General features: G+C 40.9%; 3 protein-coding genes across 8 annotated transcripts in view; 2 read left to right on the plus strand and 1 right to left on the minus strand.

Moving 5' to 3' along the window:
* gramd1a (GRAM domain containing 1A) overlaps positions 1-15,353 on the minus strand; it is a 28,642-nt gene extending 13,289 nt beyond the window's left edge. Inside the window, exons 1-9 of one of the 4 annotated variants that reach the window (XM_046400890.1) lie at positions 15,068-15,353; positions 14,350-14,473; positions 10,753-11,938; positions 3,331-3,556; positions 2,410-2,430; positions 1,476-1,560; positions 1,227-1,330; positions 955-1,050; positions 545-625 (exon numbers count right to left, since the gene is read on the minus strand). In XM_046400890.1, the coding sequence (XP_046256846.1) occupies positions 545-625; positions 955-1,050; positions 1,227-1,330; positions 1,476-1,560; positions 2,410-2,430; positions 3,331-3,556; positions 10,753-11,225 (1,086 nt within the window). In that variant the 5' untranslated portion in view covers positions 11,226-11,938; positions 14,350-14,473; positions 15,068-15,353. Of the gene's footprint in view, positions 1-544; positions 626-954; positions 1,051-1,226; positions 1,331-1,475; positions 1,561-2,409; positions 2,431-3,330; positions 3,557-6,190; positions 11,939-13,133; positions 13,575-14,349; positions 14,474-15,067 lie in introns of those variants that run through there. The other 3 variants (XM_046400891.1, XM_046400893.1, XM_046400894.1) reach the window with 3 other exon arrangements.
* A 1,831-nt stretch (positions 15,354-17,184) lies between these two features.
* On the plus strand, positions 17,185-21,567 carry si:ch211-225p5.8 (uncharacterized protein LOC555567 homolog). Of its 3 annotated transcripts, none has more exons than XM_046399988.1 (6): positions 17,185-17,556; positions 18,111-18,277; positions 18,671-18,905; positions 20,195-20,354; positions 20,582-20,634; positions 20,757-21,567. In XM_046399988.1, the coding sequence occupies exons 1-5, from the start codon at positions 17,514-17,516 to the stop codon at positions 20,625-20,627; spliced, it is 651 nt and encodes a 216-aa protein (XP_046255944.1). In that variant the 5' UTR covers positions 17,185-17,513; the 3' UTR covers positions 20,628-20,634; positions 20,757-21,567. The 3 variants fall into 3 exon arrangements, with proteins under 3 accessions (XP_046255944.1, XP_046255943.1, XP_046255942.1); XM_046399987.1 differs by having other exon boundaries at positions 20,760-21,567; XM_046399986.1 differs by having other exon boundaries at positions 20,582-21,565.
* A 580-nt stretch (positions 21,568-22,147) lies between these two features.
* Positions 22,148-23,442, plus strand: LOC124065005 (potassium voltage-gated channel subfamily E member 1). Its single transcript, XM_046399990.1, has 2 exons — positions 22,148-22,300; positions 22,775-23,442. Exon 2 carries the CDS (start codon positions 22,803-22,805, stop codon positions 23,220-23,222), a length of 420 nt encoding a protein of 139 aa, XP_046255946.1. The 5' UTR covers positions 22,148-22,300; positions 22,775-22,802; the 3' UTR covers positions 23,223-23,442.
* The last annotated feature ends 112 nt before the right edge of the window (positions 23,443-23,554 follow it).

Raw genomic sequence — 23,554 nt, forward strand, 5'->3', positions numbered from 1 at the left:
AATGATATGGTGCTTGATACCATAAATAAATTCAAGAGTCAGCAAGATTTATCTATGGCATATAAACATTTGGACTCTCGTTGAGACTTTGAGGTTGTGATTCACAACGGATTACACTTTAATCTACTAACATCCATGATGAGGTGCACATTTAATGCATCACATCAACAGATAAGCACATTTGAAATTAACACCTCTGATTCCAATCACATTATTGCACCTGATTAGTTTTTGTTTTTGTTAAAAGCCTTTTGTAGGTGAAACAGTAAGCCAATTCCAGACACTGATACGAAGCCAACATCTTGTTAAGTTTCCACCGCACGTTTTATCTTGCTGTCTGCTGCAACAGGCTTCGACACCAAGCTGCCATGTCTCTGTACCAGCTCAAACTCAGTAAATAACAGTGATTTAAACTGCTCTCCCAAGCCTGTGTTTGTGGCCATCTCCTGCTTGTTGACGCTTGGTTCTATTCTGAGACATTAACAACTAGCCCCGTCACCCCAGACAGCAGCAGAAAGCAGGAGGATGGCCGAGGAGGTTGTACCTTGTCCAACAGTGCGTTCTGCCACAGACGAAAAATCATCATGAAGCTGCGATCCCTTGCTCCAAAAGATGTGAAGAAGTGCTGAGAGGGGGAACATCAGCAAGACAGGAAGGAAGGAAGGAAGGAAGAAAGAAAATTTGACAGTGAATTTGATGGATGGTTTTCCTCTGTTGGGTTTGCTTTGTCATGGTCAGCAGGGTTTAAAGCTGAGTCAGCTCATTTCATACCACATCATCTGAAGCAAAACAGTATGCAACAGCTAACACTTATCATGCTTTTGTGACAAAAGCAGTCAATCTTTACTGTAAAGGATAGTGTTACGTGGTAATACACTACAGAGACATGCTTCTGGAATAAAAATGAAATGTCTTAAGTAGGGCCCAATATTATATGTGCTCGAGGAGCCCGACCTTCTCATTGTCAGTGCTGATCTGGATGGCGTTTGGTATGAGCTTGGCAGTCTTCTCCTTGGTCATAGAGGTCACGTCTTTCAGCAGGATAGTGATCTGAATAAACAGAGAGGGTTACTGTGTGCGATGCTCTTATCGCACCAATGCCCCGAGCGTATCTATATCGATCAGCAAACAAGTGTATTAAAAAGACTTCTTATCTGACTGCAGGTGTGACATTAACCAGGTTACAACAGGCATGTTTACTTTGTGTGTGTGTGTGCACGACTTACAGTGGTTTCCCAGCGGAAGATGTTACTGTAGAAACAGAGCCAATTCTCTGACAGATAAAGGCGGCCCTGAAGAAGGATGTCCTTCTGCAGAGCACAAGAGTAGTCTGAGAAAAGAAACAGGAAAAGAAAACAGGTCAGTTGAGATACCCGCTTGTATCTGGAATCATACCAACAACTCAAAACTTGAAGGTGTAGCTCAGCACACACAGAGATGATCACATGCCATCATGGCTTCGATGATTAACTCACCCACTATAAGTCGCTCTGTGTCAGGAAGTTTCTTGAAGAGTTTACGAAAATCCTCGTTCCGCTGTTTGTATGTAGGACTGAGAACCTGTAGGTGAGGGCATGAAAGAGAAAAGTAAACATGTTTTTCTACCTCACAAACAACTTACACAACAGTATGTACCCTTGGGCTGGACTGGGGTGTTTAGCTAAGCAAGTGAGGAAAAACACTGTACTTATCTATAGAATAAACACTAAAGTTCTTCAACATCAATGATTAGCATTCACTTTAGCCTTTTTTTTCCTTTTAAAAAATAAAAAAGAGAGAGATCGAGCAGTTCTGCCACAATGAAGACCCTACAATACACTTGCTTTATTTATTTACACTTAGCCAAATAATGGAGCCATAATACAGCCCTAGTGTGTGCTTGTAGAGAGTATGTTGGTGTTCCAGAAGCAAAACAATCGTGAACTGTAACAAAACAGCATCAGCATCTAGTGTGACCTTTATCATACGCGTCATGCAGCGCTTTCTAAGAACAAGGGCAATTCATGGTAACATCCAAGTTCCATGTTATATGGCGGCTGATCTGTTTTTTTTTTGCTCTGAGGTTAAGGAGCTCTGAGAACTTGTCTTAACTACTGCTAGCCGCATTTTAAAATCCCAGGTGGTGGGTTGCACACATCACACCCTGTGCTATCCTGCCAACTTGCAGTCTCGCTGTTTTTACAGACACCAATTCAGTTCTGTTATTATCTACCCTGCCTGCCCAGAAACAGAACAGCAATTCCCGCTTTGTAGTTTTTATACAGTGAGGTGGAATGACTTCCCAGTTTTCACACTGTTTAAGAGGGGCTTGTGTCAACTAGTTCCACATATAACTATAAGATAAACATCAGCAAATTCAAGTACTGTCAAGTGAAAATACCTCATGAGGAGCCATTAATGTATACTTACATTGTACCAGCTCTGCATTTTCTGTAATAGAAAAAAAACAAAAAACAAAAAGAAGAGCATATTTAGTAGTGAATGGTACTCAAATTTCTTTGTAAAAATAACAAGGTTACAATACAAACCGATCTTATAATCTATCAGCATACTGGATTTTGGTTAAACATTCCTCTTCAGCACTTCTAGGCATAGGATCCTGCTAATCCAGTCCCTACCTACCTGCCTGTTTTATGTAACCTTGAGGTTTTGTAGATTTCAGAGATGTCAAAACCATCAATACTTCTCAATTTTCATAACCAACTAGATGTAATGAACTGTCAATAATATAAAAAGTTGTTCTTTTCACAACAATGAGCCTCAGATAATGAGATGTGAACACTTAAACACAGAGTTACAGACAAGTTACATTTACAGAGAGCAAACATTTTACAGCCTGTTGACAGAAAGACCAACACTGTAATTGTCCACATGACTAAGAGTAGCAAACAAACATTTACATTCAATAAATCTGAGATGAGATGAGATGAGAATTTACTGGCATGGAAACGGGATGAATTTTATTTATTTATTTATTTTTCCTATTTATCGATAATACATTTCTATCCATTTAAAAACACAGATTAAAGTTCAAAATGACTGAAATTCTGCCAGAATGTTTATTATATTGTCATTTTTTTATTAAATTATATTTTACAACAAACAAGGGGCTTGTTTGAAAGAAATTGAGTTTTGTTTTGTTTTTATTAAAATCACACATGAATCTTACATATCAGTCACACTGTATGTTGACCTAGATGTTGTATTCTTCCCTTTAGCCTCACCTCACCATGTGTGCATTTCTACAGACCTCTGCAGCAGTAAATTTAGGAATAAAGCTTACAACACATCTGTAACACATCACCTTGATCAGCGGATATTCTGAGTTACCTTGGCATTGCGGCTGAAGTGGCGAGAAGCAAGTGGGTAGGCGGATGTGAGGGAGGAGGCAGATGGTATGGAGGGCAGGGGGCTATCTGAACCTCCTCCTCCTCCTCCACCACCACTGTTCTTCTCTCCTCCTCCCTCGCTCTCACTGGCCCTGCCACCCCCAAGGACCCTGCGCCGCAGAGAGGGAGAGCTGCCTGGTGTGCTGCGTGGAGAGTTACTGGCCGTACTGGAGACACACACACAAAAAAACAACACAACACAGAAAGAGACTTAGCTCAGGGGAACGGAAGAAACACTTTCATATTTTATCACTAGATTTTACTCTGTAGTGCTTTTAATGTCATGCTATGATGAAAGACTGCAGGCATTTCCGATTTGGTAATAGCATGCCCTCTCAAACGGCCTACTGAAGAGCAAAGAAAGGCGATGTGAGGCTGTGTTACCATCAGAAGTCAGCCAGTGAGGGTATTTCAGGCCGTTCAGCATTGGGTCTTAAGACGTCTAACTACAAAAGACAGGATCAACAGTTTCCTTTAGAATAAAACTACCATGACAGAACTTCAAACGGATGTGCTGCAATCACAGATTCTGAGTGCTTGAGTAAAGACACTTCCTTGAAAACCAACATTTGACATGCACACTTTTTGACACAGATAAAGGCTGCAGTTGTCACGACTTTGAAATAACACTGTGACCAGGGCTGAAACGAATACTAAACTGACAGCCATGTAATCAATCACAACCATTATAACTGACCACACTAAATAAGCAATTTAAAGACAACATTTTACTCATTATTGCTATCTGTCTCACATTTTATATACCATTTACTTAATAGACAATTGAATTTATCTGAAGCAGCTCAGCCTCATGGTCATCCTACTGCTGCCAAAGAATCTCCATCAAATGTTCAGGTCAGGGACACCACACCACAAGACATTTTCCATGGCTTCACATCATTCCTCTGTGAGCAAAACAACTGCCACATTCTCCATCATCAGTCAGCTTAGAAATGTGGCCGTCTTTCAGACAGCTATTTACCATTGCCTATTACATCATTCAAAAATCAGATGTAGTCTTGCAAACATCACACTTAAGCAAAAAGTCAAAATTATATATATCTGTTTAAACAATCCAATATCTGCATTTAACAGAATCAAAAGTATTCAAGCTATAAATAAAAGAAACAAACCCACAATCAGAATTTAATACAGGGCTGCAAAGATTTTAACATTTTTACAAATGTGTATGTGTTCAGTGAAGTATAAAATTCTGGTATCATAACAACAATGTGAAGACTCCTTCTGGACTACAGCATTTTTATTAGTGAAACCAAACCAAGAATTTATCATTTCATTTACTCTCCTTGAGCCAAACTGCTCTTCACACCAAACCTCCTCTTTCCTAAAACTATTCCTATGTCAACCAGGTCTCTCTCTATTAACCAAGCCTGCACAACATAAAGAAAACCTGGGAAGTACGATGACACTGTTCAGTATTGCCATGTCTTTTGCAGTATGTTTATTGCAAACGTTCATATCACAATAATGGTGAAAATACAATTTATTGATCAGTACTGGAACATAAGCCCTCATGTTTTCATCAGTGATGTTTATAATAACGTGTGTGACATCAGCGGTGAACTGATTTTTTGGATTTGTTGGAAATTTAATTCATTATTCCTTCCATCTCGGTCTCATTTTTCTCTGTCCATCCCAAATGGAGTCGTAACTGGCTTGAGTAGAGAGAGCTGGTGACTGTTGGAAAACTCATGCATCCTTGATGCCTTTGCTTCTAAATTTATTCTTTTTACTTTATTGAAGATGTGCTGGAAGGTGATGTCAATGCATCTACAATGAATACTGTCTATACTCTTTTGTATTGTGTTGCGCTGAAACAATAATGTCACGCTTCCCTCTTAGCTGGATTTTTCTTGCAAAGGAGCCTGCAACATATACTTGGTTAAAAAGGAAAAACTTGGTTGCAGTCATCAGTGACGGGAAATGAATAGGAATAAGGATGAGTGAAAAATGAAAATCTCCAAGGAAACACCGCCTACGGGTGGGACAAGGAGCAGGGAAGCTGGGGGTCCATCCGCAAACCTCAACAGCTTCATTTTCATAGGAAAACAACACGCGAGATATGTCGTTATCCAACGTATAAATAATAATCACAGTGCCACAATCACAAGCAGCATTAAGACATCTTCACGCAAACGTACATGGAGTCGGGGAGTGCTGGGAACAGGCCTGAGTGGTCAGGACACCGAGTGACGGGAATGTGTGTTTACAAACCAGGGCACAACACAAACCTCCAGTTATCTGTCTGATTATAGTTAACCTTAATGTCGCACCCTCTCAAATCAAAGCGATGCTAACATACACAGAGCGGCTAATGGGCAGCTGCTAACCGAAAACAATCCAGTCCAGCAAACTCGTTTACAACATTAAAACTGAACAAACACACGAAGCGAGACAAAGTCAAACACGAGTCGGCGGAGGGATCTGAACAACTCGTTTCAGTTAAGAAGCACTTGACTGTACATGAATGGAGGATGTTATGGTCAGTGATAACGGGATGGAGGGGTGGGCGAGTGTGACCGATGGAGCACCAACAGGACGAACATGAACACATAGCAAGCCATCACTTTAGACAGCTAATATCAGAAAGAGGCTGCACACTTGAGCTTTTAAATAAACTACACCCGTCTCATCTATATTATCATTGGGATTTACAAGCTGTGACTCATTTGAACACACCAAACGTCTATGACCGGCATATGAGCAGCAAAGACACATTACTGTGTAGCATACAGCATGCTATGCATCACACTAAAGCAGACTCTCCTCCTGTCACTTACTCGAACATGTCATGGGGCGTTTGCGATCCAACAGATATCCACAGAAAGACACAAACGCACACGCGTTGCTGTGCTATTGCTTCAATATGGCACCGGAGTTCCTGTGAGAAGCTAAAGCAAGCCAGGCGCTATAGGGGTGTATCTCAGTTATTAAGCCTTGTTTTCTTCGCTTCGCACCAGGGCATAAATGCGGCCATCATCCGCCGTCTCGCGGTCGAATCTTAATTTCCCATCGTTGCCGACGCCCCTGCGCCTCACAGCCAGGTAACGTTAAGTTACCGGACGGGCCGCTGCTCTCTATGCCGCTAGCAGGACCCGGTCACGGGCTGCAGTCTGAGTCCATCCGTAATCCCCTCTGCAAATACGGAGAAGGTGGGGGGGGGGAGGGAGGAGGTGGCTCCATGTGTTGAGTGAGGCCTTGCTTGTTTTTTTTTTTCTGTCCTTACAGTGAGGTGGTGCTGAACTGGGAACACCGATATGGATGATAAGACAGTCAAAACTAAGGGATTTAATCTGAATTCAGAGGAACCTGTACCTCACAGACAGCAGGCTACTACTAACAATTATCTTTGTGATGAATGGCTTTTTTCCACAGGTGAAATACCGACCTTTGCGGGCTCTACGTGCTTGTTCTAGTCAGTGTTAGTCCCATTCATTTGTGGGGATCTGTACTGCTTCCCGCAGTGTGACGATCTGTGTAATTTTTAAACAACAGTGCCAAAACCCCAGTCATTCTGACTTGTCAAATGTTACCCTTGCAGGCTTTCTTAGTCATCCATGATAGCAAATTGAACATCTCTGTGTCATGAATTGTTACTCGAACAAAACTTGCAATCTGAAGACATCGCCTCTGGGAAACTGTCATGGGCACTTTGATTATGGCAGTTTAATAATTAATAAAAATAATCAATCATTCACTGAAGTTAGGTTGTCCATTTTTTGGTATAAACTCATTCAGACTATCAGCTGGAGGCCATTAAGCATAGCACCATACACTAAAAGTAAAGGCTAAAACATGACTTGCATTGTAAATACAGAGACCATGGCTGCCTGTAATGAATCCACCTGGTCAAAGCCCAGAGCCCACACAATCCCTTAACCCGCAATCTCTCTGTCCATCCCTCTGGATTAGAGTCCACATCATAATCCATGTTGGGTTGAGCCAGGCCCACATCTCCACCATTCTGTCTCCCTCTGTGTAATCTGCTTTTCTGAAGTTCACCAATGGCCCACACTCGGCAGGGTGGGCAAGGAGACAGAGTGCATTTTAGAAGAACAGCCACCAAAACATACAGGATGTGAACGTGCTAATTCGTAAGCCTTTTCCTTCCTGCCAACTGAAAACCTCGTAGTTCAGCAGAACCAGAAAGGAGAGCAGCACAAGTGAACTTCTAGAGAGAATAGATTGATTTCTTTAGGCTAGCAAGGAGATTGTAGGTTCTGGCATACGCATGGTGCAAATCAGAGTCTAGGGTATATGCTAAACATAACACAAAAAGCTGTCAAAAAGCAAGAAAAGCTGATCACTGAAAATGTGTTCAGAAGACATAGAATTGTTCTGGACTTGAGATATTGAGCAGGAACAGTGAAAGAAAAAAAACTATCAGAAAACAGGTTATTATCATGTCAACTTTGACCTGGGCTGTTGCTGACCTTTAAAAGTGAGATAAGAGCCGAGTGTAACCAACACATATAGGCAGGAGAGTGACAAAAAAAGGTGGTTTTCAGACACAGTGACAGGCACTGTAATTGTATCATATCACAAACACTTCTATATAAACAATCTGTGACCAGAGAATGCCAGCTTAGCAACAGTAAATCCCATCACGCTGCTCTGGTGATGCTGATTTGTAGTTGCAGAAGAATGTAAGAAACAATGAAATGGTAATGACCTGTAGCTGCACTGCACTCAGCCTCCGTAATCGTCTGCAAAGTTGCATATCATGTGAAGGCTGTTTAAGAATCAAACTGAGTGCATGTTAACACACAAACTGTCTCCAATTATCTTTTTCAACTGCAATACTCAAAGGCTGGGAACAAACAGTGCAGACAGAAAATTACCAACCGGAAACTGTGAGGAAATGTGGTCACTTCTATATATAGAAAACTACTCGCATATCAATACAGCATATCAGTGAATATATTTATCACCCATAAAAACACTCCAAGCTCTGGCAACCGCTATCAGTTTGTTTTCATCAGTACCCTTGAACTGCAAGTAGTCACATAGGCAGAGATCTGTCACTTCTTGCCAAGGTCAAGAGACAGAATTTGGTCGAATAATATGACGTCTTTCATAAATTGTTGCAATTGCCTAAAATGAAAAGTGGCAAGCACATAAGACACAACATAAATCATAGGAAAACTATTTCAGCCAGCTCTAACACCAGTTTGTTTACAAGTGACAGTCACAGCTTCGTAATTTAGCTCTTTTGGCATCCTCTCTAAATACTATCACTAATGCATACCCTTCATGTAGTGTCCACTCAACGCTAACTCTAGATGAAGACAAAAACACAAGTAATTTGCTGTGCAACAGCCTGTCAAGAGACTTTATAGCTGGCCTGGTTTTAATGTCTGCAGCACATAAGCGCTGTTCGGACCTGTACATCTTTTAGATGAACATCATAACATGGGATAACCTATATAGAGGTTAGGTATATGCCGCTAGCATATATTAGGTATATATATATATAGTCGTCTGAATAGTTTAATATGGGTTTTTAGACACAAAGTTGCATCCAACTAGTGTAAAGTACATCTGACATTGCTTGACTTTAAGGTTCAGTGTGCAGGACTTAGTGGCATCTACCTGTGTGGTTGTAGAGTCCAGCCAACTGAACGCCTCTTGTCTCAACCTGGTCACAGCCACTAAAAAGTTCGATCAAAACCCAGCACTTGGTTTGTGCACTCAAAAACATGGCAGAGCACCATGGTGGACTCTGTGGAAGAGTCCCCGCTGCATTTGGACATATAAATGGCTCATCATCGTAGACTTTGAGCTCCTGCATTACATATCATAAAATAACAACTTTTTTTCTATTGATGTGTTGAAATCAAGAGTGAATATTGTCCCAATCCCTTTCACAAACTGATCCAGCCAATGATGAAAATTGTTAGTTTAGAGAATCTGTGGTTCACAATAATCTTAGCATCTTGAGTGGCTTTTGAGTGGCTTTTGCAAGCTGCCCACAGTTTTTTTAATCAGCAAAAGGTTCCACTTTTAAACAAGAAAAATATATATGATATATACACTCAGTCAACTAGAACTTTCTTTAGTGAGGACAAACAACATATTTGGAAGGATTTCTTTTATGGCTTATCTGAATTATGGTTTATGCAGCCTTTAACATTTAAAGCTTTATCATTATGAAAAGGCGTATATGTGCTTAACATAATTGTAATCATTTCAACCTAAATCTTTAATTTGCTTTTCAAGCTACATAAACATATGTCACTACTAAAGTCCGTTGTCAAACCATTAATGGAAGGGTCAAAACTCTAGATCTAGATATGTTTCATCGATACCAAGGACTGGGTCAATTAAATGATGTGTAAATTAAAATAACAAGGGCACAGCTGTTTATATGGAGCACAAGAGAATCACCCTCTGCAGTTCACTGCAGTGTTGTCCAGAACCTCCTCTGATTGGACTCACATGACATCATCAGACTAAGAGCACTTTCCCATTGGCTGAGGGTGATGTCATGCTTCAGAGGATGGATAAATGGTGCATGAGCCACGCCTCTAGCTCCTTGTGACTGACTGAGCTGTCTTTCCTTGTTGTCACAACAGCAGTCTCACTTTGTTTACAGTTAACATAACCTTGCTGTTTTGCTTGTTTAAAAGAGCCCATCTTTCCTTAAAACTTACATTATTCTTTTAAAATGCCAATCTATTGCCAGTCACATGTAGTATGTATGTTTTCTTAGTTTTAAGTACATTTCTTGCTTCATCACTGGAATTCTACTATCTGTTTGTTGGCCTGCTTTTTTTTTAATCTGACGTCAGAGCGTACCATGAACCCACTCAATTTAATCAGGATTTTATCAGTGTAATCTGTCCTCCCTAGTTTTAACCATTAGCTAATTAACTCCACCCTATTCCAAAATAGTTGGCCCGGTGAGCCATTTGAGAAAAGTCGACTAAGCCTAAATCTGTCAGATGTAAGGCCTTTTTATTCCCCATTAACATCCACAAATGAGAGGCTTTTCAATCTAGTCAGTCGTTGTAGGCAAATCTGGTCTCAGAGGGCCTGAATGCAAATTGGCTGAGGTTTAACAGATCTATAAGGGCAGAATACCCACGAGACAGTGAAACATAGTGCTGATGTTGTGGATGTCCTGCTCTAAGTCACTTAACCCTATGTGGCCCTGCTGCTGTTTATGTGAGCCCAAAGAGAGAACTGTTAACTGAATTAATGAAACATAAAAAAAAACACTTCAACTTAGGCCTGAGGGAGTAAATAAATTCTGCACACCAGCACTTTCTTTCATTATTTTTCCTATCGAATTTTTTTTTTATATCTTGTCGTTTTTGGAGGGTGAATCCAGCTCACTAACCTGCAGCTCTCCCAGTCAGAGTCTCTGCTGAGCAGGCTTCTGAGGGACCAACGGGAGCGTCGGCTGGGAGAGGGACTACGAGACCAGGATCGAGAAGGAGGCAGGAGAAGGTCCTGTGAAGGGCTGTCCTGACATTGCTCTTCCCCCTCCAACTGACCTGCTACAGAGGGGGAGGGCAAGGGGCTTTGATGTCGAATGGTGCCCTTTACTGTAGCCTCCTCTGTTACAGTCTGCGTTTTTTTACCCCACTGTCGTTTAGGAGCGCAGCCTTGTTCTTCTTCGCTACATTTCTTGGTTCGTGTCCTGCTGCGGTGAAATCGACCGTGCCGGCTGGAGCGTGAAAGTCTTGGGCTTGGTGAGCGAGACCAGGACTCTGTATCTGAGGATGGTGGCAGGACAGTCAGTGTTGGGATTGGGATTGGCTGAGCCAGAGTGATACTTTCTGGGATACTTCCGGGAGAGGACATAGTCATCTTCAGTGCTTTTTAGGTCTTAATTTTCTCTTTCAGTCAAGTCAAGGGCACAGTAAAGACTTGTTGCATCTTTAGATTTGAGGCTGACCCATGACTGAGATGTTCCAGTCATGCTTGTTGATATATTTCATAAACAAGATGACTAAACATATTAAGTAATACTTCCATTAAGTAATTCAAACTCCTTTAACTCCGTGTTGCTTAATAAAAACGTAATTATTAAGCAATATTAACCATGATGAAAGATGATTCTATATTCTCCATATTTGATGTGAGCTTGATGAAGTGTCTTCAGGAAAGGCAAGTAAATCTCCCCATAAGCGTTGACCACAGAAAAGCTCACACGTTTACAGTGGCTCAGGTGTTCCTTTGCAGTCAAAAAAAACAGCAACGAGTGATGAAACTAGGACAAGGCATAATCACAGGGCTTCTCAATTTGTGCTCCTCAAGAAATCCATTTTCAGTTGTCCAGTCTACATATTATGGGCTAAGAGTGAATTAAAATGCTCCAATCTCCCGTTTCTGTACTTAGCTTATGTGCCTCACCCTTCCTCCTCTGCACCTCTTACACTGTCCGGTGTTACTCTCTGTCTTCAGTATTTCGCCACTCTGCTCCCATTGGCAGACTTCAATCTTGCATTTGCATGATCAGACTCATCTTTTCAAGAGTTGAAGTCTCAGACAAAGACAGATTTGAGTCTGGAAGTAGCTACCTGAGGAGTGAAAAGAACAGAAACTTTGCATTCAAAGGTCAGGCCTACATCTGACTACCACTTTTGTAAGAAAAAAAAAGTTTTTTTGTATAAATTGTAAAACCTTTCCACTAAATAGGACTATTTTTATCTGGTCTTTAATAATATCTGCTCAACCAGTTCAGTGAAAATGGGGTATCATATGACAATAATGATCATTTGCAATGAAATACTGCTCCCATTAGAAGGCCAATCAATAGAAATTATTTATGGTGTGGTAAGTACATTAGGTGCATTCTTTTGCCCAAGCTTGTTTTAACATCTTAAATTGAGATTTTCTCCCTTCAAGTAACTCAGAAATTGCCAAAAATGTGTGAACACAGGACTGGGTGACACCAGAAGCAGGAACAGATACCAAAAATTATAATCTCTGTGTGTTGCAAGAAAATCAAAATGCCAACATTTCCAAACCTTGACTTACAAAAACACAGCTGATACTTAAACTGTCTCGAAAGAACAAACACACAATCCCACACAGCAACTACCAGACACTGTGGCAGACTTAAACAACACCCTCTGAAATTGCATAGTGCATCCAATATCGAGGCCTAATTGCTACTATAGGCTACCAAGGTCATAAGTACATGAAAACATACTGCAGATGTGTCCTCCAACAGGGAAGGGTGGTGTGTTTGTGTGTGTGTCTCACTCCATTGTTTGCCTTCAAAGCACTTCCAAGGCAAAAGGCCCAAGCATTTCTGATAGTATTTGCTGTGATCTGTTTGAACAAGAACAATCTTGGCACAGGCTTGTTTGTCCAGAGTAATCCACCATAATCCCCGTGTAGCCTTCATTCTCTGGTCAACACAAGCCTGATCTTTTCCACATAAATACATGCCATATCGTACCAGCATCAGGCTGCATTAGACACCAACCAAAGCCTTTTCTACAGCAGAACACTACGGCACAGAAGCGCAAGTTTCTGCATCGGCATGCATCAAGTGTTCAGGAACAGCAAGTCCTGTGATACAAAATCCATCTCTTTACATTGTTGTTGCTCTGTCCATTTTGGCTTCAGAAACGTAGCACCACCACCTGTTGACCTGATACTGGATAAAAGGATGGACAAAGGGCTCCGCAGAAATAAATCCGGTGATGTTTAATAAATATGGCACTGACCAAAAAAGTACAACTGGAACTTAAGATGAAGTCCTACCTCCCATTGGATGAGTTTCCCCCGTTTCTGTTATCTTGCTCGGCCTCGTAAACAAGCCGAGCGACAGTGCGGGAAGTAATGTTAAAATCCACCTTTTCACAGGAACACATCAACATTCTTAGCTGCGTAAAGACGCATCTGCCGGCAGCAGCTAACTGTTAGCCTTTAGCCAGCTAAGGTTTGGCTAACGTTACCCCCGACCTCCGAAGGCCGACAGCTCACTAAAAAGATGAATATCTGGCTAGCAGGCTTTAATTTCCAGTAGAGAATATACTATGTGTTCCATTTTCCCTTTAAAAGTACCCCGGTATAAACCACAGGTATTAAATTAAATTTAAAGCTAACGACCAAAGTTAGCTTAGCACTAATAGCATTCTAACTCGGTTTTAAAGTTAACACAATACGGTTTATTGTCGAAAAGTGAAATGGAACGAAGTCAGTCAGGCGAGCGATTAACTTGGGGGGGGGTTACGAGTAGTCTCGTCAAGAAACGTATTATCCCAGTTAAATATTTTTAACAAAAAACAACCCCACCAATAATTACTACAAAACAACATTCTAGAAAACAAAAATAACGTTTATAATTATGCGAAAAAATACGCACAGTCTGTAGCCAAACCAGAAAAACACCCCTACGGCAAACTTTGTGGTACAGTCCGGGAAAATAACTGTTCAGAGGATGTGGCGAGAGAAGAAGACGAGTGTTTACACGAGAAATACAAAAACAATTAATAATTGCTTTTTTGCTACGTCAGCTATACTCTTTTAACTGACTTAAAAGAGATCGGCCACCTTTCATACACGAACTGTGCCTCTTGATACAGTTAACTTATTATTATTGTGAAGAGAAACAATTGAATCAAGCCTATACACTGTCAGCAATCGACAGTGATTTTTGCGGTACAAGTCACCACAACAGGTTTTCTTAGTGCACCATGTACAGCAAGTACAGGTAGATCTACAGATTTAGCAAAATTTCAGAGTTATCTTAAAGGGAGCTGATATATGTCAAAACCTAATGGGCAGAAGCATTGCGACCCCTTGTGTCTTTTAACGCCGAGTGCAGTCATTATTGGTAACCTGGTAACCTGTGCCTTGTCATTAACCTTATTCGATTGCTCTGAACCTGTATGCGAGGTCTGTGAGTTCTTACTAAGCAGAAGTGTTTCTACATATGGTGGAGTCAGTGCATGGCAGATGGGCGTATTCATCTCACCCCTTTCCTCCTGCAGCAGCATCTCTTCATATGAACGATTAATGGTAAAATGCAGCTTGTGAGACTGGAAGGATTCCCCTCCACAACACAGTGGGTGAACAGGGCCAATGACAGGTCACCTTGTCTGAAGATGATAATGAAAGAGCATACATTGACAAGACACTTTGAGTTAAGATGATGCATGAATGTAGAGATCTTACCTTACCAAACCGAGGTCCTCAGATAACTTGTTTTTGTCCAAACAACAGTATTTATAAAGATATTCAATTTGCTGTCACATAAGACAAAAGAAATGCAACAAATCCTCACAACTGAGAGGCTGGAACTAGCAAACTGAGCTACTTAATCAGCTACTTACTTGTTTTGCTCTGCTATGGGTTAATTGACTGACAATTTTTATGGATTTAAAAGAATCCAACCCGCTTTGGTGTATTACCTAGAAAGTACTATTCAAACCCCCACTCACTTTGCATGTTTCAGTCACATTTCCATAATGTTGAGCACAGAGTATACATGATTTTTTAAATTACACATGAGGTCAGATATACTTACACATCAACAATTAAACTTCTGAAGCTATTAAACAGATGCATTTCCAGCCCTGATAGAAACAACATCAGAGGTATCATTTCAAGTACTTCTTTAAAGGCATATACAGTGCTAACAATATATACCCTGACAATCTACACATCTTTTTCTATGATGAATTTGCCTTTACCTGCCTGTCAGTTGTAATCTTCAGCCAGCAGTTGCCTCTGTATCCTTTCAAATCGTTGGCACAGCATCACAATGACTTAGCAATTTCAAATTGTCCATAGGTTTTGTTTTGTTTTTTAACCAGGCATCCTCTGGCTTCTCACTCCATGCGACCGCATCCTGCGATCAGCGCTTCACCATCTCCACTTCAAAACAGAGAGCCGAGGTCTGTGTTACAAATGCACCACAGGACAAGAAACTACTCCAGCAGGATCCATACGGGGAGTTGTGTTGCTGTGCACCTCCGCTTGCTGAATCGGGGACTGGAAACTCGATCTGTGCTAAAAATAAAAAAAACATCACCAGCATAGCGAGAAAGGAGGTGTGTCACTCACTGTGTGTATGCGTGTGTTGGGTCAGAGGGGTGCAGTTCACCCCCATGTACACAGCACACACACACACACGCATGGTTTATCATATGTCAACATTTCCTTGAAGTTTTCCCTGTTGTGTGTGTGCCAGCCCAAGGTCTTTCTCTCACCCTCTCTTAGCCACACATGTGTCACTTTCAGGATTTCTCTGTCTGAATTTTTAGAGTCGTTATCAGTCACAGGCAGCCACAAGGTTAATAGAGACAAGGACCCTTATCAAGAGCTCAGTGCTTCACTGTGTCATCTGGTTACACCACATGACAACATCCCTGACCTCCAGCACATCCAAAATATACAAATACACACAAGCACACACACGCACACACACACACACACAGCCTAACACAAGCTTATATTCTTCCTCCATACACTGCGCACCTTCTCTTTTTTGTTTGCGTGGTCTCACATTGGGACGTGTTTACTTTGACTTGACGGGCGACAAGGTATTCCCCCTTTAAAAAGAAAATGAAAGAACTTATTACATGAAACAGCATTGGTCAACATGCTGAATCTCTGTCACTGCAGTCAGCATGTAAGTTGAGACCTTCAGTCAATGTCTGTTTTGTCAGCCTTGACTTCAGTGGTCTTGTTCTTCTGACTGGCAATGACCGTCACTTTGATGGTAGATCAAAACTGATAGAAGAGCGACTATATACTACGTGTACAAAATGTGACTTCCTCTGGAGCGAGTAATTGGACAGATGTGTGAAATGTGTGGGTAAACGACTGATGTAAAATTAAAGAATATGGTTTGCTTGAAGCACCTGAGCAATCCAAGCACACCATCACATTGAGCGGAAAATCACATTCATGTGAGTATCCACGTGAATTCGTCTGATTATGGTGACTAAAGGTGAAAAACAAGAAAGAAGAAACGAAAACAGAAACAGAAAATAAAATGAAACTTTGTGCATTTGTATAATTTAGTTCAGTTGAATCTTTGAGACGAAAAATAAATATTAAAGTCAATTAAATATATTAGAAAATGAGTACAGATCATTTCTGACACTAACTAAAGTGAATGCATTTAGCACATAAAAAAAGAAGATAAACAGAAGATGAGGCAGAAACAAACACTGAACAGAAATACGATGGCACTTAACTTGGCATCTGAGTCTTGATAAAATTAGCTTTACCTGAGTATGACAAAGTTTGCTGTAAGGTGTGCGTTATGACTTACAACTAAAGCTCTCACAGCCCTGACTGCAGCTGGTTTTTGGGGTTTTTTTTACAGGGAGATGGTAACATAACCTAACATGCAAAACACAAGAGGAAACACATTCAACTCCTGCCATCTGCAGAGCTGTGTGGCTGACCCCTGACCTGTGGAGGAGAGAAGAATGTACTATTTATTTACAGATAAAATATCATGAAGTACGTCCCTATGAGCTCCACTCTAAGCTTTTGATTGTGTGAAATGATTTGTTTAACAAAACATGTCAGGGATAGTTTTGCATGCTGGACCTGCTTTTCCTTTTTCTTATTTAAAAATGAACATGGAAGCCACCACATAGAGCAGCACAAACACACTGATAATAAGACAAAAAAAGGTAATAAGAAATCTTTAGAATGTAAAATCGATATAAATCAGAAGAAACATGGCTGTAGTCTTGCTTTGGACGGTCATGCTGTGTAGTTATGGGCAAGATCAGGTCTCATCATCTCAGGTTTCCCGCTGGCTTTCAGCAGTCACAATGTCCAACTCTCCTGGATTCACACGCTCTAAATATAGCTGCCTTAAAGTCCAACAGGACTGCAGGGGAGATTTGAAAGTACGGAGAAGAAACACAGAGGCTTAAGTTTGTTTGTTGTTTTTTTTTAAGTAAACAACAACGTGCTGATGTTTCATTTTTTGGCTTTTGTGTAGTGGAGCAGTGCTGAGTTGATGGACTGGTTTGTCATGAAGGATTAATCAGGACTCAAGAGGCATTTTGTTAGTAACGTAACGTTAATAAGCACAGTTATTTCTCTGCAGTTTTACATCCAGGAAAGCTCAGTATTTTGTGCAGCAGCTGGCCAAAAGGTGCTCCAGCAGAAATGATATGCCACTTGACTCTTGGAGTTGTCTTCAGTCTTCTTGGTAAGTCCAAAATTGATTATGTCCTTGTAGTTAGGCTGATCATGAGAAACTACGGATGTAGGTGGTTAAAGTTGCACGATTTAAAAAGTGAGAAGTGAATGCATAAATGATTACATCTTACTGTTTTATAATTGCGTGTATTCTTATTGGTAATAATAAATAATGTTAATAATAACAAAACAATTAATGTTCTACTGTATTAAAATCCTTTTATATTGATGTGTTTCTTTTATCTTATGTCTTTATGCCTTTTTAATGTCTAAAGCGCTTTGAATTGCAGGTTCTGCACAAATAAACTTGCCTCGTAAGATCTAAACATCTTTTATATCCACATCGCGTTAAAAACACAGCAGTTCAGCATCACTTTCTAACAAATATACAATACCAACAGCTACAAGCACTTTCGGAGGGCCTTATTTAGACTGACATCAAGTGGGACAAACTCTAAATGATAAATTAAATGTTTGTCGGTACTCTTGCATGTTCTTCCTCTCTTTCCCATTCATTTTAATCATTCGAGTTTTCTACTCTGGCGTCTTCTTCTTCTCCTGCAGTGTGTCAGTGTCACGGCGCATGTTCGGAGGTGGACTCTCTGACCGAAGCCGTGGCAGGAGAAGGCTTCCTGCTGGGCTGCATCTCCTGTAAAAGAAGGGAGGAGGTCTCTGCTCGAGCCACCGTGGACTGGCACTTCAGACCGCCAGGAGAGGAGGAGTTCAGGCATGTGAGTCCACCAGCAGAGTCTTCGAAGAGACTGTTCAGTCTGGTTTGGGCTTGTGAATGAAGAAGAATATTAACTTTATTTTCATTTTTGAAGTCACTCACTGAATACAAGAAATCTATATTTATGTTGTTTGTACGTTTTATTGTCTTAATTTCCACGGTTCTAATAATGTAATATATCTAAATTAAAAAAAAAAAGAGCCCAAGTAGATCTGCACACTTTGTTATTACTTTGTGTGCCTGTGTCCTCTGCTTCAGAGGGACATGTTGCCCTGCTTACTATAGTTTATAGAGAGACGTTATTGTACTGAACAGCATATTCAGAGCAGGCAGGCTCTTCAACCCCCCAGGAAAAGTCATCCCATTTATTTCCCTTCTCTACACCTTCTCTCAGATTTTCCACTACGACCACCCCATTGCTGACGTCCTCCATGAAGACTTCAGCGACCGTCTGGACTGGCACGGCACACAAGACAGCGATGTGTCGACAGGAACCATTTACATCCATAATGTGACCTTCAATGACACGGGGACATATCGCTGCACGATCCACCGCACCCTCATCCTGTCGCAGTATGATGAGCATGTCACTGTGGAGAAGGAGGTGGAGCTCAGCGTGGTGGCTGTAGGTAAGGTGGGGTCTGTCTCTGAAGAGGCTGGCAGCCAGCACTAGTACAGGACGTATTCAGGTCCCTCACAAGTAAAAGTACTTAAACAAGAATGTGAAAATACTCAGCTTCAAGTAGAAGTCCTTTATATTATGGAATTTTTATTAGCAAAATATGCTCAGTATCAAAAGTAAAAGTAGTCATTCTACAGAAAAACGGCCTTTGTGGCTGAAGTATCCTTATATATTACATTATGTGATTGCACAAACTGAAGCATCAAGCAGTATTCTTACTGCTGGATGTGCTGGAGGGGTCATTTGAACAAGTTAATACACAGCCAGGTAGTTTAATCCAGTGGTTCTGCTGAAAGTTCTTCTCCACACTCTTGTATTTTTCTCTAATCTTTGCTTTTTTTTGGAAAATCCTGAAAATTTCATCTTTTTGGGCCATCTGAGAAGTTCAAAAGGAAAGTATTTTAGTTGCTCACAGATTTGTGAAATGCAACAAGAAGCCCAGTCACAGTTCAGTTCAGTTTGTAGGTACAACCTTAGTCCAAAAAGTAACTGGTAGCTCAGATGAATGTATTTCAGTAAAAAGTCTTTCCCTCTGAAATCGGTTAGAGTTGAAGCATAAAGTGGCATAGAATAGAAAGACTCAAGTAAAGTAAATAAAGTACCTCAATACTTCACCTAAGAACAGTTGGAAAAAATTTAATATGCTTTTCTTTAATATGCTGCCATCTGGTGGTAGTCTGAGGAACTGCCACCATATGCAACTCAAACCGACCAGCATCTTAATCTAGCCATGGTTATCAGCTGGTGTTTCCTTGTCTTTCCCATCTTATCATGTTATAACAATAAACTAAATGTGATACGTTTATCTATCTGAAGTGTGTATGTTGTAATAATGTGAAAAATACTGTTATAATGTTCAGTACATGATAGATTTATTGTTAGAACAATAAACTTTTCACATTATAACGTGATACCAATCGGTTTTTCTTTTCCTGGTGTGGAAACAAAGCCTTGAGTGGAAGCTGTCTGTGTACTGTGAATGTGATGTCATTTAAGTCCCTGTTGGTGTAAGAGACATCCCATTACTTTTGTCTATATGGTGTCTTGTTGTCTTTTTTAATCAGAGGTCCTTCTTAGCCATTTACCAATCAGTCATCTTGTGCAAAGTTAAACTGGTTTCTGACTTAAGAGCAATTTTACCTTCAACTGCGTTTGTGTGTTTGTGTGTAAACACATTCTTAACCCTGTTGGACATGCTTCCGCTCTCATGCTGCACTGTTGGATCCTCTTTTCCAGCCAATCAGGAGTTGACAGCAGTGATTTCAGAGATAATGATGTACGTGCTCATCGTGGTTCTGCAGCTGTGGCTCATTGTGACTCTGGTCTACTGTTACAAGAAGATTTCTAAGGAGCAAGAAGCTCGCGAGGCCCGTAAAGCTCTCAAGGCCCAGGCAGAGTGAGTCACTTGTCTTTTATGTGATGTGATTGATTCTGAATGAAGCCTTTGGCCTTGGGCTCAGGTGTGTCAGATGCTGTCAAACATTTTAACACATACCGTACAGATGATTGTTGACCAAATTAAAGGTGCATTCGGAATATTTCCTCACCATTTGATTAAATGTTTTTTGTTCGTCTCCTGTTGTTTCTTACCTCTAAACAATTCATTTCTCTTTATATTTCCAGGCTGTTAGAATCAAAAGACAGCTGTGACGGGGTGCAGCTGGAGTGACATCACGGTTGAGTTCATCTTTCACCAATAAACACGTTTACGGCATCTCATTTAGGAACATGTGATAATAGGACACATATGAACGCATGTAATTTCTGGGATTTTTTTTGTTTTTCCTTTTGTGTCCAGCAGGTAAAATCATCTCTGCGAGAGTCAAGATGTGTTATTGTACCAAGACTCTGCTGTCAAAGACTCATTTACTGTATGAGAGGTTGATTTTTAACGCCTCACTCATATATAAAATGTATATGGTTAACTGCAAATGGAAGCTGATGGCAGGTTGGATGCCTTAAGACGCCTTAAGTCTGTGGGACGACTGAAGGCTTTGACGTTTGTAAATTGAGCTCTCAGTGTGGGGAACTCAATGAATTTTTGTATTGTTGTTGAATTTGACATCCAGACATTCAAGCAAAAGTTGTTGCTGTTTCTACAGGACAAAAACAATTCATTAGTTATCCAAATGGCTGCTGCTGTTTTTTTTTTTGTTTAGTTTGTTTTTTTTAAATCACTGACTTATTTAATCAGCCTGCTGATTTCAGCCAGTCTGGTGGCTGATGTGTGTACTGCACAAACCTCTAGAGCAACTAATATCCTCTTTTACATCCGTTTTTGACCACACCACAAATATATATATAATGATTTTACTGTTTGAAAATTACACGTAGCAAACTTGGCCTCTATATTGAATTATGGCCAGCGTCATATCTTAATCACACCAAAAAGAGAGTTTTTCAGTTTCATTAAACCTCTCGGTATCCGAGAAGTCTATAAATGAACTAAGACAAAGTCAGACTTAAAAACAGTTACTAATGATTTTGTCAGCGTTAATTTTGACAACGAGCCAATTAATAAACATGTTTGGAGGAAATACAGCATTGATCTTCCGAACAAACTTTGTTCCCTGCTTGCCAATCCCACTACACTACTACTACTACTGCTAATACTACTTTACTGTAGGCAACACACAAACACCAAGTCAAAGGACATTTGGAGGTGATTGTGTTGTAACTCTGTCTAGTCTGAGCTGGACTGCTGGCTGTCCAAACGACCTTCGCTCTGAAAGCAGCTTTGTTCTCCTGCTGCCCTGAAAATGAGCACACATCTCAGGACAACGCTGAGCTGCCGCAAAGCGGGAACAGGAGACTTTCCTAAGACACGAGGCAACACAACCAACCACACAGCCTCTTTAGAAATCGACTTTAAACACCAGCCTTGAGGCACAAATGATGTAAACTCTATCTACATTTATATATCTATCTATTTGTCCCTGATGACACATCATCATATCAGCACTGCTTAAATGGGATGTGAAGTAAACATCCTAACCCCAAACAAATGCTCATCTAATCTGCTGCAAACTGTTCATTTCAGCTCTTTGCTCTTTGTTTAAACATGCTACACCACTGCCCCACTATATCCAGCTTTTGACCTTGCCCTGTGACCTCCTCGTTTCATTAAACCTGTTGACATGCCGAACATGCTGGCCATCTTTTCCACATAAAAACATGAGCACAAAGGAGGGCACACTGTGACTAAGTGAAGGTGGGGGTGGATGTACGTCTCTACAAGGCGTGGGAATACTTCCTTCTGGTCCTGCTGGAGACACAAGACTTGAAATGATCCTTGTCTTTTGGTGGGCATCATAGCAGGAACTGATCACAGATCCTTGAAAGGTAGGCTTTTCTTTCTACTGAGCAAAGCTTGAATAATTATGCACACGTAATCTATAGGATTCAGCTTCTCTTTCACTTCACCTTTCATGCTTTCATAACACCAAAACTAACTCAGCCAGGATGAAGAAAAACAAAAGTAGTTATCCGTATCCAGCATTCAAACTGAAGTTTGTTGGGTAGGAATGAGAGGATGCATTTAAAGTGTGGACTTTTAACATATGACAACACACTCAAGTGTCACTTCAAGAGCATTTGGAAATTCTGAGAAACTGAGTTTTATTTGAAATAACAGATTTGTGCCATTTTCTTCTCGCCAATTCCCCCATTTTGTGCTTGTTATGTCACTCTCTAAGAGGCTCCTCCACCTTCTTTCCTTTTAGCATGCACTATTCAATGAAAGGAAAACAAATATTTTACCAGCTTTTATTTATTTATTTATTTGTTTTTTACAAACTCACCTTCCTTCTGTTGCAGTTCGTTGAGTGTCCAGCAGAGGTCAGTCATGTCACACATCAACACCACTGAGCTGCAGTCGCTCCTGCTCTCCTTCCTTCAGCACTGCCTCAACAGCTCGACTATACTGTCTCCACTGACACCTGAGAACTACACCACCCAGCAGGCTGTGCACCACGTGGCTGCAGCCAGGGCCCGCGCTCAGTCTCAGGGAATGATGTACATCCTTCTGGTGGTCGGCATGTTCAGCTTCTTCACATTCGGCATCATGGTCAGCTACATTCGTTCCAAGAAGCTGGAAGGCTCTCATGATCCGTACCACCAGTACATCGCCCACGACTGGACCAAAGTGATGACTCCGTCCAGGGCTGTGGCTCAGGCTCTACACAGGGAGGCCACGGGTAACGGAGCCAAAAGCAAGGAGGCCGTCGTCATCTGCAACGCCGGAGCAGCTGCCAGACTAGAATAAGGCATTCAGTGATTTAACATTTCCCTGACTGAATGATGAAAAACCCCGGAACACAAGATGTTTAATTGCTTTAACTTTTAATGTCACATAGCAACCAAAAGTTAGAGCGTGTCAGATCAGTGATTTCACAGAAACAACTAGTATCATGGATTTGCCTCATGTTGTGATCTTTGTTTATAACACATGGAGTTCCTCACACTTTACAGTGAAGCTGCTGTGATTGTTCAATACTGTTCTTCCACAAACAGCTGAGGACCACCTAGCACATCTGGATGATAACAGTAGAGCAAAGCTGGTTAAGTGACACCATTGACTTTGATTCACAGTGTATA

Source organism: Scatophagus argus, chromosome 9, assembly GCF_020382885.2.
Source record: "Scatophagus argus isolate fScaArg1 chromosome 9, fScaArg1.pri, whole genome shotgun sequence".
In the NCBI taxonomy this organism is placed as follows: Eukaryota; Metazoa; Chordata; class Actinopteri; family Scatophagidae; genus Scatophagus; species Scatophagus argus.